The following is an 18,916-nucleotide window of genomic DNA, read 5'->3' on the forward strand; positions in this document are numbered from 1 at the left end:
CTAGTATTCATTCATATTAATCGTAAATGGTCTTCTTTCTTCACCCATAAACACAACCCATTTCTGCAACCAAGAGAATTTAAGGGCCTACAAATTAGAGAGAGAAACAGAGGGGAAGGGAGGGCGATGTCATTGAGGTAAGCATAGACAATTAAGCTCATGACCCCCACAAAAAGAGAACGGGTACTACGTTACACTAAATCGAAAGATCACGGGGTGTCAACAACTCACCAGTCTAGCAGTGACTCTCTCTCTCTCTCTCTCTCTCTCTCTCTTCATGTCCATATATACGGGTGCCACTCTCCCCTCGAGTTGGAAGACCCCCCCTACACACAAATGACACAACTCCCAGCTCGATCATAGTGTCCATCACCCAGCACACACACTCCCTCTCTCTCTCTAAAAAAACACTCCCACACACACGCGCGGGCGCATACGGCGCATACTCTCTCTCTCTCTCTCTCCACAATTCGACGCATTGCATACGCACGTGAAGCGACCGTCCGCTGAGCCAACGCGATGGTGGTGCCTTCCACGACGTCGGCGCGGCAAGAGACGGCGACCATGCTGCTTCCACCGCCGTGCCCCGGCGGCGGCGCCATACCGACGGTTGACATGTCCGCACCCCGCGGCCGCGGCGCGCTGTCGCGGCAGGTGGCGCGTGCGTGCACGGAGCAAGGCTTCTTCCGTGCCGTCAACCACGGCGTGCCTCCGGCGGGACCCGCGGCACGGCTGGACGCCGCCACCTCGGCGTTCTTCGCGCTCGCGGCACACGACAAGCAGCGCGCCGGCCCGCCGAGCCCGCTCGGCTACGGCTGCCGCAGCATCGGCTTCAACGGCGACGTGGGCGAGCTCGAGTACCTCCTCCTCCACGCCAACCCCGCCGCCGTCGCGCACAGGGCCAGCTCCATCGACACCAACGACCCCTCACGCTTCAGGTACATACACACATACATACGTATATATGTCTTTCTATATATAATAAGTACTGTACTTGTAACTGCAAAAACGTCTTATATTAGTGTACAGAGGAGTACATGCTTACGCACAAGGCACACACATACCACATCAGTGAAGCATCATTATACATCTGCCTAACGTTCTAAGGGTTTCTTAATCCTGCAAGCATTAACAAAACCTTCAAACATGAAACATACTAGTGCTGTATTCAGGCCCACCTGCCAGTGACACTAGGGCCTCGTGGCAAAAGCACGGTTTTACTACATAACAGTCTAATCAGCTCGAGGCGTTAGAGAGAGAGAAAGACAGTGTCACTTTCGGTTTCCTATACACCACTGAAGTGCGTCGCTCCACCGCCATTAATTATCACATTAGGTCCAGAGGGTTTCAAAGCTCAAGACGTCGACAAGCCGATGTGTAGATGGGCGTTTATACATGCGTTGATGGCGCCCGAGGCGTCAGATGTGACATGATCAACATCCAAAGCTAGAGGCTGCATATAGCTAGCAGCAGTGCCACTTAACCAACTCATGACTATGCTGATGTTGGTGTGAATGTGATGTGGTTTGCTTGTCATAATAATAATAATCCTGGGCCTGCCCCATTTGCATATTGGTTATGAGGTTAGCTAGCTAGCTATCCCCTAATAGATTTGGAAGATATGGTTACAGTCAACCTTTGTTAATTCCAGACCGACATGTGGGGCCGGCCTAGAGAGGTGATATATGTGGGCGTCAGGCATGGACCGATTTATTTGTGAGGCAGGACTGGCTAGCTAGGGCATGGCCTGTGTGTACACAAGTAGCAAGGGCGTGCATGCACAGAGGACTTTCTGCTCGGCACAATGCTGTCTTGTGCACACAGGCAAAAAAGAAGCCAATGTTGGAATCATGCATGCATGCACACTCGTGTTGCAAAGCTGAGCTTTGCCTAGCTGCTTCTTTTTTTGAAAGGGCCTAGCTACTTCTTGTTTTGCCGTGTTGTGATGCACTACATGTTACGCACAGATTCTTTCAAGGACGAAAAAAGTTACATGTATAGATAGAAAAAATATAATTCAAGCCAAAGTGAGAGAAGTAGCTAATGTATAAATCGAAAAGATATATCACCACGTGGACAGTTGTTGAATGAATACAAAATAATATTTTAACTCCAAACAGATGTAGCTAATGTTTTTTTTTTTGCGGGGGAGATGTAGCTAATGTTATTGTGGGACTAATTTATATATACTTTGTGCTACCATATATGCCTATTAGTTTCTCTATTTTTATGTTTTTAGTTCATGACAGAATTAACATCAATATGCACACATATGTATCATTTCAGATAGGTCCCATCGATTAAATCGTGGGAATGCATGAGCACATAGTTTCCGAAACAATAATTATTTTGCAATAATGGCATAATTGATGCTGTGCTAGGCAGGCCAATGATAAGTTGGTTCCGGCGATTAAGATCAACATAGCTAGTTTCTAAAGCAAAATAAAAGCATACAATTGATGTGACACAACAAACTTGATAGCTACGCAGGATGGGCATGAGAGATTTCCTCATGAAAGTTAGGCTAGAGTTGTCTAACCCTATACAAACATTGGAAAAGGAAAACACAGGAAAATCGGTCATTTTAAATCTTAGCTAAGAAATTTGACTCAGCAATTTCTGCCTTGGAAAGATACATTTGTCCCTGGTGATGGGAGAAAATGCTCACAGATGTTAAGCTACAACTGACTGAACATAACAGATAAGATCTTCTTAACTATGTTTGCGCGTATATACGCTGAATACGAAAGGTCATTTATGAAGTACTATGAGTGTAGCACTCACTACCCATATCAGAAAGTGGCCTAATCAGAGTTTGTTGAGAGCAAAATAAGATGAAAGGGATAATAAAACACTCTCTTGGGTAGTAGTTAGCTAGAAGGACCCTCTCAGGCCCCTCTCCAACAGACTGTGTATATCTGTGTATCAACTAATCTGACACATATATGCTGCAGTGGCCTCCAATTAATGGCAATATCCAACCACCAACTGGTGCAGCAATAGAATGGGAGTACAAGAAAGTTGAACCATCCATATCTACCAGATAGCTCTGTGGGCTTAATTAGCAAAGTACATCAAGTTTTTTCGTATAGACAATGATGTATATGCATGTACCCGGTGTATACATACACTGTATATTTTTTTTCTTGGAAAACAGAATAACCTCCTTTTGTCATCAAATAAAAGGAGAGGGGGGCCCCAGTTGAAGTACAAAGGTCTGATGGGAATAAAAATGGTCCCCAAGCCACCCATAAAGAGCATATCCATGCTATCCATATAAAGCCAAGCAAAAGAAAGGAGGCACAGATGCAAAGGGGTCCTTTTTATGGTAACATAAATGAAATGTTCGAGAGCTTGTGTTGTGGCACTGGCAGGGAAGTGATATATGATCCCAGCACCGATGGGTCTTTCCGTGGAGCAGTGGGAAAGGGCATGACCAATCCTGTCAAGAACCCATTTGCCCACTGGAAATTTTGTCACCCCCAGCTGCATCTCGACTACAAAGAAACGAATATAGCATGTGTGTGGATGCAGGCAGGCAAGGGATGCAGCTTTTGAGTGCTCATGCATCAATCGGTCAAAATCTTCTCCATCTTTCTCTTTCTTTCTAGTATACTTGCCATGGCACATGCGCGCACCTGATCCTGTGACATCACTCTTTTTGATAAAAATATTTAACCAGGTGTTTGATTTGACTCACATGTTGAAATCCCCTCCTCCCACTTTCTTGCAGTTCTGTTGTGAATGAGTATGTGGAAGCAGTGAAGCAGCTTGCATGTGACATCCTGGACCTGTTGGGAGAGGGGCTAGGGCTGGAGGACCCCAGGCTCTTCAGCAAGCTCATCACAGAAACTGACAGTGACTCCCTCCTGAGGATCAACCACTACCCTCCATCATGCACCGTTCACAAGCTTGACCATGATGACCAATGCAAGCTCAAGGGGGTTGCCAGGACCAAGGCTGGTAGCGGTGGGAATCCGGCAGCGGGTGGCCGGATCGGGTTCGGTGAGCACTCCGACCCACAGCTACTTAGCTTGCTCCGAGCAAACGACATTGATGGCTTGCAGGTGCTTCTGCCGGACATCAACGGCAAGGACACGTGGATTCAGGTGCCAGCAGACTCGTCGGCCTATTTCGTCAATGTTGGTGATCTCCTTCAGGTAGTCACATCATTTAATCTGAGTAAGAGGAACATCATTAGATATATTTTTAATTACAAGAAAAACTATGCTTATAGGAACTGTTAAAGAAAGGTAAACAAACTGTTAAAGGCATTGATCTGGGACCAACCATAAATACTCGCATACGATTTAGAAGTTAAGCAATTTCTTTCCAGCGGCTCATATGAACAGATTACTTATACTACAGAAAACATGTAAAAATGATCTGCACTTAATCCTTTCATGTACATAAGACTGTCTGATTGGACACTCATGTTCAAAACTAGTTTACCAAGACACTCCAACATGATATTTTGCTTATTTTAAAACCCACTACTGGATTTCCTCAAGTACCCTCTTACCAGTTGTCACCCAAAAAAGTCACATCTGAAGCTGTGTAAGTTAGCCTAACAGCACAAATCACTATTCTTTGATGATTTGTTTTGTCTTATCTTCTCATCTGCCTTGTACTTTTCAGGCTCTGACAAATGGGAGGTTAGTAAGCGTCCGGCACAGAGTAATTGCAAGTGCCTGCAGGCCAAGGCTGTCCACCATCTACTTTGCAGCCCCACCACTGCATGCACGAATTTCGGCGCTCCCAGAGATGGTCACAGCCGACTCACCACCCCGGTACCGGTCATTCACCTGGGCCGAGTACAAGACAGCAATGTACTCACTCCGCCTAAGCCACAGCCGCCTGGAGCTCTTCCATGTTGATGATGACGAAAGCGGCAATGGCAGCAAAGGAAAATAAGAGGGATGACTGCTTGAGTTGCAGGCAATCTGTATGATGGGGATTAGTTAGATATAAGAATCGTCCCCAAAATTTTGGCTCTCTGACAGCTATTGCCAGATATCTCAGTATTATGATGGTGTAGTGTGTGTGTGTGTCCATGACCTGGCTAGCTTTGTATAGAAGTGATGGTTGTATGATAGTAATGTACTATTGCCTTCAGCAAACTGGTTGTTCCCGTGCAACTTATATTTCTGCTCTCTCCCTTATTGGACTTTCCTTACAGCAAAGTCTTCCACAAAAGTGAGACCTAACTCTAAACTCAAATTTACAATTTTCAGATTTCACGGAAACTAAAGGCCAAGCCAGACAGAGGCAGCAATGTCGACTAGACTATAATCAAATACAGATGGTAGTGTCATCCGCAAGAAAATACATATGATTGGACATATGCAGCAGCGCACAAATTTAACTAAGAAGTTATCATAAGATGCAATGTTTAAGGCATATATTAGCTCGAGCCACATCCCCAAATGGGAGATGGTGATCCAATTTTCTAAATTGAAGTGTGCTCGATCTGAATTGATTTTGTTCTTCTTATTAAGCACAAGGTACTATAGCACCAGGTATTTGTGCAGTACTTACTATTCATGCGGGGGATTAGATTGAGTTTCTTAGTTTTTACAGAGAAAAGGCTTGGCGCCCTGCTTTATAGAAAGCAAACAGTCTGACAAGGTTCAGGCTGGGGATAGCAGCTTACAATACAGAGAACTTAAAGAAGAAAAAGAGTCATGAAACTCAACATTTTCACAACATAACCCCCATTCATCAGGTAAACAAAAACCTCAGGAAATTACAGAACGAGAGTGTGCAAGGGAGAAATTCTTCACTGACAAAGGCATCGAAGAGCACATCCGCTGATCCCATAGCACTGGCCATTGCTTTGATTTTGTTAGTTTGGATGTCTTTGGTAGATTGTTTCATTTATGTTAGATATTCTCAAGAGTCAAGTCAAGTCATTCATATTATAGGGATCATATTGCATCTTCTCCTCTTTAAACTAGCCATGAATTAAGCTAAGTATCATAGTTCTTAAAATCATGTTGTGGATTTTTTTCCTTTTGACAAGCTATTTGAGGCCTATTCCTACCCTATCAGGTACCCATCTTCACCTAGCACTGACTACTTCAAGTCACAGTTGTCTAGACTCTCTATGACGGCTGTTTAAGTCTGTTGTTGTTATGACCAGCATATTAGGGGCTTAGCCAAGTGGGTTATGGCCCAAGTATCTTAATCATTATTAGGGGCTTAGCCCAATTATCTTATCGTATTAGGATCGTTTGCTTAGGAGTCAAGTAAACCTCTCTATATAAGGAGAGGAGATGTATCAATCTAATCAAGCAAGAAGCAATCAATATTTGCTCGGCTTCCCTTAGGGAGCCGGGAGACGTAAACCCTAGCCGCCTCTTGCGTCCGCCGCCGTCGCACCAGCCGCAAGGACGGCGCCCAGCCGCCGGCCGCCGCGCAATCTCCTCCTCCCTCCTCCCTCCTTCCCTTACAGGCTACGCCCTAGACCGGATAGAACCCTAGTTTCTACCAATTTGGTATCCAGAGACTCAGGTTCGATCATGTCGTCATCCCCACCCACGCCGCCGCTGCCCATCATCACCACCGCCCCGATGACCACGGCTGGGTCCCCAACACCGCCGGCCCCAATCACCTCCGCGCCGCCGTCAACGATCCCCGTCTTCACGCCGGAGGAGATGTCCAGCACCTTGCGGGACCTCATGACGGCCGTCCAGGGCATCACCCTGTACCTGGCCGGCCCGCACGCCACCCCGCCGGCTGCGCCCCCCACCTACAGCCATCCGGCGCTGCACTGGCCGATCCAGAACACGTCTGGCCCGAGCAGGACGCCCCTGCTGCCGTTCCAGGCGGGACACACCAGCGGGCCCCCATCGCTGCTGCACCTACAGCCGCCCTCAGCCGCAGCCCAGCTCTGGCTGCCGTGGCCGTCCCAGGGCGCGCCTGCAATTGGCGGGACACCGTTGCTGCCGTTCCAGGCGGGGCACCACAGCGGGCTGCCACCACCGCTGCTGCACCTGCAGCCACCCCCAGCCGCGGCTCCCCTCTGGCCGCAGTGGCCCCCTACTGCCACCGCGGCTACCGCCGCGTCCGCCCACTCTCCACAGCAGCCGCTGCAACTCCAGGCACCACCTCTGCCCAGCTCCGGACTGCCGTCACCGGCCGGCCTGCCGATACACCAAGTCCGGTTCCCGCCCTCCCCGTCGCCACTACCAGCTTGGGCGGCTGGGTCTTCGCCATCGCCAGTCTACACCACGGCTCCAGAGCAGCCGACCCCGTTTCCGCAGTTCGGCGGGTCATCCGGCTCCGCGGGTCCCTACCCAGAGTACTCCGACCAGGCGCCACCCGCCTCGCTGCTCCGCACCTCCGAGCTAGCTCAACACGGCACTCCGACCCAGACACCGCCGCGGTTCGCCAAGATCGACTTCGCCACCTATGACGGCACGAAGGACCCCCTCAACTGGCTCAACCAGTGCGACCAGTTCTTTCGCGGGCAGCGCACCCTCGCCTCGGAGCGCACCTGGCTCGCCTCTTACCAACTCCGTGGCGCGGCACAGACCTGGTACTACGCCCTTGAGCAGGACGAGGGCAGCATGCCCCCTTGGGAGCGCTTCCGCAAGCTCTGCCTCCGTTTTGGGCCCCCGATCCGCGGGAGCCGCCTAGCAGAGCTAGGCCGCCTTCCCTTCACCTCCACGATTCAGGACTTCGCCGACCGTTTCCAGGCCCTGGCATGCCACGCGTCCGGCGTGACGGCGCAACAGCGGGCCGACCTCTTTGTCGGTGGACTTCCGGATCACATTCGCGTGGACGTGGAGCTTCGGGGACCCCAGGATCTCCAGACGGCCATGTACTACGCCCGCGCGTTCGAGCGCCGCGTGGTGGCCGTCCAACAGGAGTCACCGTCCCGGGCCACTGGGTCGCTACCCTGGCCAGATCCCACTCAGGGTCGGCCTGCTCAGGCTTCCGCGGCACCCCTCGCCGCGACCGCGGCGCGCCCGTTCCGCCGGCTCACCTCGGTCGAGCTACTCGAGCGTCGCCGCCAAGGGTTGTGCTTCAACTGCGACGAGCCCTACACGCCCGGCCACGCCTGCCCACGACTCTTCTACCTGGAGGTTGCAGACTACATTCCGGAGGACGTCGTCGCCGCCGACCTTGCCGCCCCAGCTGTCACGAAGGTGTTTGACGCTGGTTGATCACCTCGAGGAGTTCAGCAAGCGCTTCCCCACCTTACAGCTCGAGGACGAGCTGTTTGTGCAGGCGGGGAGAAGTGTTATGACCAGCATATTAGGGGCTTAGCCAAGTGGGTTATGGCCCAAGTATCTTAATCATTATTAGGGGCTTAGCCCAATTATCTTATCGTATTAGGATCGTTTGCTTAGGAGTCAAGTAAACCTCTCTATATAAGGAGAGGAGATGTATCAATCTAATCAAGCAAGAAGCAATCAATATTTGCTCGGCTTCCCTTAGGGAGCCGGGAGACCTAAACCCTAGCCGCCTCTTGCGTCCGCCGCCGTCGCACCAGCCGCAAGGACGGCGCCCAGCCGCCGGCCGCCGCGCAATCTCCTCCTCCCTCCTCCCTTACAGGCTACGCCCTAGACCGGATAGAACCCTAGTTTCTACCAGTTGTCAACTAGTTATATGCACTTGACACTCCTCAAGTGCCCTTATCACCCGATGGCGGCACAACGCGAATATAAAATGAGAAATCCAATGTGCGAAAATATTAAGGCTTCGGTATCGTAAATACTGTCATACACCTAACGTTTTCTCTGCTATATGATGTGGCTCTCTCTGAAAGATAATTCACAGGTGCGGATACTAAGATTGCATTTTATAACGAAATGATGAGGTTCGATATTTTACCTATTGATGTGAAAATTTAGCTGGATGGCATTAGTAACTTGGCATTCCTCTGCAAAGCAGTAGGTACAGTCATCAAGCAGCTCAACGCCCACTGGCAAGTCAGAATGTTGGCCAGCCTTGGGATTTCTGTAAACATCTTGGAGAGGACAAACCAAGCAATAATCTACGTCTGGTATGGCTATGATTGCTTCCACTTAAATCCATGAGGCAGAGTGTCACAATCGTTCTTGCGATTGACCAGTGACCAGTGCATTAATGGCCCTTCTGGCCTCTCCATGCTCATCCAGGCTTATATAAGCTACAGAACAAACAAGGTAAAGTGTTAGCAACAGTCCACAGAGATGAGGTTGGGCAAGAAAGTTTGGGCCATTTCTTCTCCCTTTTTTCTTTACTTAACCTTATTTCTCCAAATTCGTAATGTAGAGCATCATCAATATTCTTTCTCAAAAGAAAAGGGAAGGCGGAAACTTGAAAGCAATTTCATGATATCAACATGTACCAGCCACTGTAGATTACGTCAAGATCCACCGTTGCGACAGGATATTATTGAATAAAAAGTAACTCTTGGAAGATAGAACAAAGCTACAGAACATGAATACGTGACCAACCAAAAACAATGAATGAGATGGTGAAAACTGCTCAGAGTGCAGTCTGGAATCTATTCAACAAAAAGTTTAGTATTGTCATATATATCATGTTTAGCAATGAGAGTTCTATGGAGCAATGTGACAGTTTTATGTTTTACACTAGCAATTTGAATTGGATATAGTAAAAATTCTGGTGAATGCTACAAATTAAAGAAAAAGGATGGTGCTTAAAAATAGCATCAGCGTTAAGAAACATATGGGAAGCAAACCCGTCCTTGAAGCTCAACCTCCAGCAATCATAAAGGGGACGAAAATCAGTAGATATTGCTGTCACAAATTATTCCTGGTTGAATTCGTTAAGTTTGTTAAATTGACGAATATATGCTATGAAAGCGTTTTAACTAATGGAAATGTTACAACCTAAGAGAGACAAGTGCGGACAAAAAGATCAAGTTATGTACAACGTCATTTACCTTACAATTCCAGTATATGAATTAGATTTTACAGAACCTTTGTAAGTGTATTAGACAATGAAACTTGGTAACGCGCGGCACGCCTACATGAAACTTCGCAGAAGCTCCATAAATGTAATGATCCAGTGCTGGAAACTAAGCAAGAAAGTACAAGCTTCTGCCTTCCAGAAGTCGGAACAAGACATTTGCTTGCAGTCACAGGTTGGCAACATTGGCAACATTAGAAATACCATCAATTCCAGCATGTTTAGCTTGGACCACAGCCCATTATACACAAATCATGCATGGTGACACAAATTGTGCAGCCTCCAAAATTTCCGTCCTTATCATGACCACCACCCGCTACACAAATCATGGAAGGTGACAATGTGCCGCCAAAAGTTGCTAGGGAATGCGCCAAAAGATCAGGACCATAACGCCCTGCCGACGCAGGGATCAATTGGATTCTGAGTTTCCCTGGACGGGGTTCCCATCAACCACATTTACTATCACATACCAATCTTAAAATCTCTAGCCATCTCATAGTATCAGCAAAATGCTTAGGCAAATCAAAAACCTTACAATGCTAAGTTTGGTCTAAAGTTCGGCAAACTGCAACAGAGATTAATATTCCACCCAAATGAGAACAACAATCCACCAATACCTGACAGTAACCGTTGACTTAAAAAAAGAGGGGGAAGGAGAGGATAATCTATGTTCAACTGTTCCTCACCTGTAGCAGCAGCCTCCCTGGCGCCGCCGGCCTCTATGCGGAGCAGGGGCACCCACCGCCGACGGCGCGACGTCCCTGAAGGCACCACCTGGTCGTAGATCAGAACCCATGAGCAGCCGCAGCCGCAGCCGCAGCCGCAGCCGCCGGCGCCGATCCCGACGGGCGCCATTGCCAGCAGCCCCTGGCGCCTCCCTATCCGCCCCCACTTCGTCTTCTCCGGCGACACCTCGGCGGCTCCGTGCCCTACCATTCGCGGATTTGGAAGATAAAAACCCCGTGTATGCCACGCAGAATACTTTAAAAAAATGACGGAGTTTCCTTTCGGGTAATATGTTTTGCAAAACAAACGTTTTTTGCGGCAATTTATATGTTGAGAGCATGGATGCCAATGTTTTGAAGCGAACATGGTAATTTCCGCAGCTCTCCGTTGTCAGAAGTTGTGATGTGTTTGTGAAGAATCTGTCATAGAAAATGTTTACATTTACCATGCCCCACAATGACCTTTCACTGGCTATTGGTTTTTTTATTTCTTATTAATATAAAATTTATATTCAACTATTAGCATGCTTTGGATCTAGTGACTCGGAAAACTAATAATTACATTAAAATATCACTAACACATTTTCCTCTTTATGTATCATCTTTTGCAAAACGAAATTCCACCTGAACTTCAATACACAAACAACGATTAAACCAAACCAACAATGCTGATATTCATACACTTGCACGAGCTCAATTACCAATAAAGATTTTAGAGGGACCTTTGAGTCATCCGATGAACTTGGTCTGAAGACAATCCCTTAAAAATGTGGGCTGAACCATAAGATATTCCCTATAATATCGAGGAAGATTTCAACTCCGCAGAAAATCGAATCAACAAAAAACAACAAGACACATTAAAACAAACTCCACAAATCCGATTAATTATTTGAAGACACAAACTTAAACTCTTCAGGATCACATCAAAATACAGATAATACATGATTCTAGCTTAGTGAAGTTGTCCGGCAAAGCATAACCGCGACAGGGAATAACCAGAAAACATTTATTTCCAACAGCATCACGCACATTGCCAAAATTTTGTCGTTCCGGGCCGTAAAACTCATCCCGGAACTCTTATATTACAATATTGTGTTTGCGTTTTCAAAAATATTTGGAACATTAATTCATTTTCTTGCTCCGATTTTTTTCTAACTAAGAAATATTCCAAAATTGTTTGTGATTTAAAAAAATGCATTTTAAAAATATTCGAAAAATGAAATATTTTCTTATTTTAGTAAAAGTTCAAAAATTCAAAATAATGTCTGAGCTTAAGAACATATTTTTTTCTGAATGTTGAAATCATGTTCCGTTTTCAAAAGCCGGTCACAAATTAAAGAAAATGTTTGGATTTTCATAAAAGGTTTTTGTGTTCAAAAAACAATGTTATTTCAAAAAAAAGCATGCTTTTTCCAAAATGAACGGAATATTAAAAATATTGTTTGTAATTTAATAAAATGTTCATGTTTCGAAGAATATTCGGCAATCCATATTTTAAAAAAGTATTTTATATCCGATGTTGCACTATGTTCTTAAATATTCACGTTGGCCACTGGTTAGTAATAGGTGTTTGTTGTCGTGGCTAGCGGCACGTGGTCCGGTCTTTAAGGTCATGTATTTCAGTGTTCCACACGTCGTTTTTTGGATTATAACTCATGCCTTGCAAATACAGGTTATTGGCCCAGACGCGAACTGTTGTGCGTCCCACATGCTATTTGACGCACCTAGCGTCATATAGTAGGTCCCACACATCTGCCCTAAGAAAAGTAAAAAATATGTTTATAGATTTTGTTTCGTCCATTCCACACGTAGCTCCCCAATTTTTTCGGTTATCCCCCAGATGGGTCAAACTGGACCTACCATACTTTTTTTCTGTTGGACGGACGAGTAGCAAAAAAGGAGGGCGCGAGGGGATTGAACTATGGACCTTCCCTGTTGTGTCCACGGATAAAACCAACTCAGCTAGCTTGCAATTAGTATAGAAACAGTCTCATCTTGAAATTTTGTACTAAATAACACCAGTTTTTATATGTCCATAAGTTGTCTGGAAATAAGGAGGTTATGTGAGAATAAGGAGGTTGTTTTGAAAATTATGAGCAGAACGAGGGACTCCACAAATTATTGTTGGAGATAACTTGCACGTGCCAATAAAAGACAATATGCTGGTTGGCTATAATGAGGAAAAATTGTGGGCACGTGCTAATAAAAGAGAATATGCTGATTTTGCTCTAATAATAAAATTTATGGGCACATGAGGGCAAAAATAGTTGAAGAGAATAAACCCTGATAATGATGGGACATTCACGCCTGGTTATGCGCTGATTATGCTAATGAAACATAATTTATGCGCTGCAATTAGTAATCCATCCGGTTACGTTGTCGTAGGAGAAAGTGGTCGAAGTAACTGTGCCTCGAAGGTCACCTGCCGCCCAACAACCAAATGAATACGGAACCACAACTCCGAGACGGAAGTCGACCCGAAGGAAAAAAATGTACAAGTTGGGTGGTCGCCGCCGCGTTGACTAGCCCCACCACTATTAAGATCTCGCGGGCCAAACATGACCTGTGGGAAGACCGCGGGTCCTCGCTCTGTCGCCCACCGCCGTGGAGATCGTTTTTTATGAACACATCAATTATATTTTCCGCCGCTTGTTGCAAAAACAATTATCTCCCCGTTGCAATGCACGGGCATATATGCTAGTTACCAATAAAGATTTTAGAGGGGCCTTTGAGCCATCCGATGAACTTGGTCTGAAGACAATTCCTTAAAAATGTGGGCTGAACCATAAGATATTCCCCATGACATCGAGGAAGATTTCAACTCCGCAGAAAATCGAATCAACAAAAAACAACAAGACACATTAAAACAAACTCCACAAATCTGATTAATCATTTGAAGACACAAACTTAAACTCTTCAAGATCACATCAAAATACAGATAATACATGATTCTAGCTTAGTGAAGTTGTCCGGTAAAGCATAACCGCGACAGGGAATAACCAGAAAACATTTATTTCCAACAGCATTATGCACATTGCCAAAAATTGGTCGTTCCGGGCCGTAAAACTCATCCCGGAACTCTTATACACACCTACGAGGACTTGAGGCTCCCCTCGCCATCTCACATCGTCAAGGTAGGAGCAAAGAAGGAGACGGGAACCGGGCAGATTCCAACGGCGGTTGTGCTCCTTTGATCACTTAAAACCATCCTTTGGTCGAGTCAAACTCTAACTGTGACTCTATGTGGTACTAGCGGTAGATTATTCAAGGAGACCCTGACTCGGTTAAGGGCTCTGGGTTTTCTCACGCTAAGTGTTAGAGAGTAGATTGAAATTATCATAGTAAACTCATACTAGGCGTGTAGAAGGTGCACCCTGCTAACACCAAGAGTGGAAGACACCAGCCGACACACCTAGATGTATGGAAGTGCCTCTATCTGACGCTCAAAGCATCAAAGTGTCGACCAAATGTATAGGTCACGCGCATCGTGAGTTGTCCCATTGCTGGTTTTTCATCTTGTTTTCTCTCTTATTTCCTCCATCTGTTGGTTTGATTTTCTTTTTATGTCATTTCCTTGTTCTATTTTATTTAAAAATATTACTCATGTTTTTTCTATAACTTTTCTAGCATTTTTCCTAAAGTATGTGAGCATATATCAATACGTGTATGAAATACTTTTAAAAATATACCAGCATTTTCCTTAAAGCACATGAACTTTTCAATTAATGAATATATTTTTTCTGTACACATAAACATTTTTGAATAAGTGATGAACATTTTATTTCACACTTATGACCATTTAGATATGTGTACAAGATTATTTTTTATCATTTTCTTTAAAAAATATTTTTAAAACATGTTAATCAAAATACATTTTTTTAAATAAGGACATTTAAAAATTAGGGACGTTAAAGGGCTGCGCCACGGTTGGCCCATATAAGTTGCTCATAGCCTCAAATAAGATGTGGGAGCAACTAGTTAGTGGGTCCTCCTTCGGAGCCCCGGCAAGGGTCATTTTGGGTAGGCTGGGAGCGTGCCACGCCACGTGTTGCACTCTGGTGCTCCCTGTGAATTTTATTTTATTTATTTTTCCATACGTGTTTTCAGATTTTAGATGGTTTCTTTTTAGCGTTTTTTTGGCTTTTCGGTTTTTCTTAAGTTTTGGACAAAAAGTCAAAAAAATATGTGAAAAACGTAATTTTTCCTTTGTGCCTCTTGGAAAAGGAAAAAATATGTTTTCTTTCTTTCCTTCCGCGAGAGGTAAGGATGGAGGCACTGATTTGTTTGTGCGAGAGGCATAGTCGTGCCTCTTGGAAAAGTGAAAAACATGGCTTCTTTCCTTCTGCGAGTGGCATGGATTTAGTTCTCGTGTAGGTACGAATTTGCTTCCGTCAGAGGCACAGTTGTGTCTCTTGAAAATAGGGAAAAACATGTATTCTTTTTTTTCTGCAAGAGGCACGTATTTAGTTCTCATGTAGACATGGATTTGCTTTCGCGAGAGGCACAGTTGTGCATCTCGAAAAGGGGGAAAGCGTGTTTTATCCTTTTCCTTTCACGAGAGGCACATATTTACTTCTCATGGAGGCACGGATTTGCTTCCGCTAGAGGCACATATTTACTTTTCATGGAGACATGGATTTGCTTCCGCGATAAGCATAGTCATACCTCTCAGAAAAGAAAAAATGTGTTTTTTCCTTCTCTGAGAGGCATAAATTTACTTCTCGTGGAGGCATGGATTTGCTTCTGCGAGCGTGCCTCTCTGAAAAGGTAAAAATGTGTTTTTTTCTTCCATGAGCGGCACGAATTTACTTCTCGTGAAGGCACAGTTTTGCTTTTGTGAGAGTCACAGTCGTGCCTCTTCGAAAAGGAAAAAAACCATGTTTCTTGTTGGGAATATGACTATCAGGTATGACCCGCCCAGGAGGGGCCGGGTCATCCCTATGGCGGTTCATCTCATTGAAGCCCAAGAGCATAGTAACAATAGTGGTTCATAGATAGGCTTAGTAGAGGGCCCAAACCCGAAGGCGGCTTAAGGCCCACGGATATAAACCGCCATGTATATAGACTTGTATTGTAAGGCATGTAAGAAAAGTCACCGAGCCGGATACGTTGTATGAGCCGGCTGGGACTCTGTAGGCCGTAGGGCGTCGACCCTTGTATATAAGGGGACGACCCGGCGGCGGCTTAGGACAAGAAACAACAGATCGAGAGCCAGGTTAAGCGTATTTGCTCCCTGCTCATCGAAACCCTAGCAATACCACCTCCAACTGGATTAGGCTTTTACCTTCACCGCAAGGGGCCGAACCAGTATAAACTCTCCGTGTCCTTTGTCCCGATTAACCCCTTTAAGCTAACCTCATCGCGATGGCTCCATGACTAAGTCCTCACACTAGGACATCTGTCGTGACAATTCCACGACAGTTGGCGCCCACCGTGGGGCTATCGCGCGATGGTTTCAAGTTCTTAGAGGGCAACTTCGAGGGGATCAAGGGATACGTCATGGGCCGGATGACCAAGAGTCATCGCGGCAAGCTCTACATCTACGACGCAGGTTGGGGCCCCAAGGCTTGTTCAATTGAGTACGGGTACCGGGTCCCCTTCGGCGGAATTCACGTTTTCATCAGCAAGATCGGCGAACCGGTCCCTGAGCCAGACATCTGCACCGACATCATCGAGACGGCTCAGTGTGAGAGACCCGCCTGGGTTCGGCCCGCCATGAATCATACCTTCATGGGATTTATCCATGGAGCAGAATCTGAGGATAGATCGGCATCTGGTGGTGAGACGGTCATTTATTCTGATGGTGAGTCGTCCACCGGTGAGACCGAGTCATTGTATCAGCTGCAAGACGGCCGACTTGGGGGCTGTTCCGATGGTGACATTATTCCGGACTCCTGCGAGCCGCCGAACCGGGTTGCAATCTTCATGGTCGGTACACAGCCCGTGCAACACTCGTCGACTGCGGCAGAGCTGGTTTTCGGGTCAGCAGCGGCAACGGCTGCCAGGGCAGGAGGCCCTGAGCGCCCGCCGGCTCAGGTTTTAACTGACTTGCTGGATAAGCTAACATCACTGTTAACAACGGTGGTTAACCCGGCGGATTAAGATCAGCATTAATGCGGCGATCGCAAAATTGCATGATGAGATAGCACAGGCCAAGGAGGAGCTAAGCATAAAAAATGCCAGGATGGCTGAGGAGCGGGCTGCTTTGGATGCTCAGGCTCAACAGATTCAGTCGCAGTCTTACCGGCTCATGCTAGATTAGAATGCTTCAAACGAAGTCATGAGGAGGAGGCATAAGACTCGTCTGCCCTCGGTTTACGAAGCAAGAAATCTCTTTAACACACCAGGAGCAGGAACCAATAACCCGAAAGTGGTAAACCGGGTCGAAGCACCTAAGATGGGTATGCCGGTTCAACCGTGCACGACGGACCCGCCTCGTTATAACAATAACCCGCCGCAGCACATGCCGACGCCACCGGGTCATTACTCTAACCCTTTGGATAACATGATCGTTGCAGCGTCACGATTGGCGGCTCTTCCGGTTAAAGGCGAGTCACCGACGGCGGTTGAAACACGATGGGCTAGAGAGCTCCTTCAGACAGCACTGGTAAAGCAGCAGGCTTATTCTTACAGTCATGACAGGGTTCACTCCACCCCACGTCTGAGCCGGAGTTACAACAGGCATATCGATGAGCCGGCTGTGTCAAGCAGTGGGTGGAACCATCACCCGCCTTGTGGATATGACCCGGCGGGCGGTGGCGCTGATGCTCAGAATGTAGTGGATCAAGGTAGAGCACGTCGAGAGGCCGAGCTGGCGGCACAGTATGCGGCCCGTCAACCTACTCTGGTTCGTCCGACCACTTCTGTGGAGCCAGGGGTAACCTTCAGGAATTTGGGTGTGCCATGTTTAGTGCCGGCTCTACGTAATGAGCGTCTGCCCAAGGATTTCAGGGGTCCTCACAAGGTGCCTAATTATACAGCCGATTTACCTCCCGAGGCATGGATCGAGAGTTATGAGATGGCCATGGAATTGCTAGAGGTCAGCGATGTTGCATGTGCTAAATATTTCCCCCTGATGTTGGAAGGAACGACCCACACTTGGTTGAAGGGGCTCCCTGCCAATTCCATCGGGTCATGGGCCAAGTTAAAAGCCCGGTTCATCCAGAATTTCAAGGATACATGTAAGCAGCCCATGTCAATTGTGGATTTAGCCTCCTGTGTCCAAGAAGAAGGCCCATTGGGTGCGCCAGGTCTCAACAATCCTGCACTCGTCGGATCGCATCAATGCCGACTCAGCAGTGTTGATGTTGGAGAACAATTGCCGTTTCACGCCCCTAAAGCAGAAATTAGGGAGACTCAAACGCCACTGCAATGACATGGGGACACTGATGGCAGCTCTGGTTAAGTATGCTGACTCTGATGGTACCAAGGACCCCGAGTCTGATGACGAAAAGCCGGGAAAGGGAAAGAAGAGCAGCAACACCAAGGGGCAGCAGCATAACCCAACGAACCAGGGAGGCAACGGTAAGCGCAAAGCTGATAATAGTTTTGACTTTGTGGCTAACACCAATGCACAGAATAATGGTCAGCGTCGTAAGGGTAAACCGCCCCCACGGACCAGAGGATCCGGCTTCAATCTTGAACAGATGTTAAATCAGCCCTGCCCAAGACATGGTACGCGAGAAAGACCGGCTGGGCACCTCTGGAAGGATTGTTACATTATGAAGGAGTACAAGAATTCCAATCTTTTTCAAGATAGTCATGGGCGCGGTTCAGGATCCGGCTCTCACGGACCGGGTTATGGTGGTGGCGGCTCTGACTCTGGATTCCAAGGAAATCAAAGTAACCACGACAATCAGGGTGGTTACAATCAGCAGAGTAGTCAGGGGAGTCAACAGCAGCAACAGTCTAGTTATCAAAGCAACCTGAAGTAGTTGAATAGTGGACAATGTCATGTCTTCACTACTAGCTTATGTAAGCATGACCAGAAGCTTCATAAGAGGGTAGTCAATGCTGTTGATCCCCATTACTTGCGTTGGTCTGAGCAGCCCATTGTGTGGAGTCGGGAAGATCACCCGCCCCGGGTTGATAATCCGGGTCCCTTGGCTTTGGTGGTCGCACCTCAGGTCGGAGGGTATAAGTTTACCAAGGTACTCATGGACGAAGGGAGCAGCATCAATATCCTTTATTACGAAACTTCCCGTCGCATGGGGTTGACTGATAAAAATCTTAAGCCGTTAAACACTGTTTTCCATGGCGTGGTG

The 18,916-nt window shown here is 46.9% G+C and overlaps 3 protein-coding genes across 4 annotated transcripts; 2 read left to right on the top strand and 1 right to left on the bottom strand.

The window, feature by feature from the left end:
- Positions 1–303: 303 nt before the first annotated feature.
- On the top strand, positions 304–5,138 carry LOC125550956 (gibberellin 2-beta-dioxygenase 1). Its single transcript, XM_048714099.2, has 3 exons — positions 304–938; positions 3,734–4,160; positions 4,639–5,138. Exons 1-3 carry the CDS (start codon positions 520–522, stop codon positions 4,912–4,914), a joined length of 1,122 nt encoding a protein of 373 aa, XP_048570056.1. The 5' UTR covers positions 304–519; the 3' UTR covers positions 4,915–5,138.
- On the bottom strand, positions 3,304–11,001 carry LOC125550963 (uncharacterized). Of its 2 annotated transcripts, none has more exons than XM_048714113.2 (3): positions 10,614–11,001; positions 8,842–9,771; positions 3,304–4,178 (listed from the first exon to the last, which is right to left on the bottom strand). In XM_048714113.2, the coding sequence occupies exons 1-2, from the start codon at positions 10,861–10,863 to the stop codon at positions 9,743–9,745; spliced, it is 279 nt and encodes a 92-aa protein (XP_048570070.2). In that variant the 5' UTR covers positions 10,864–11,001; the 3' UTR covers positions 3,304–4,178; positions 8,842–9,742. The 2 variants fall into 2 exon arrangements, with proteins under 2 accessions (XP_048570070.2, XP_048570065.2); XM_048714108.2 differs by having other exon boundaries at positions 8,842–9,139; positions 10,614–10,985.
- LOC147990292 (uncharacterized) lies at positions 5,940–8,296 on the top strand. Its single transcript, XM_087515031.1, has one exon. The coding sequence runs from the start codon at positions 6,522–6,524 to the stop codon at positions 8,169–8,171; it is 1,650 nt and encodes a 549-aa protein (XP_087371157.1). The 5' UTR covers positions 5,940–6,521; the 3' UTR covers positions 8,172–8,296.
- Positions 11,002–18,916: the final 7,915 nt, after the last annotated feature.

The sequence above is a fragment of the Triticum urartu genome, chromosome 1A (assembly GCF_056163025.1).
Source record: "Triticum urartu cultivar PI428250 chromosome 1A, HENAU_Tu73, whole genome shotgun sequence".
Classification (NCBI taxonomy): domain Eukaryota; kingdom Viridiplantae; phylum Streptophyta; class Magnoliopsida; order Poales; family Poaceae; genus Triticum; species Triticum urartu.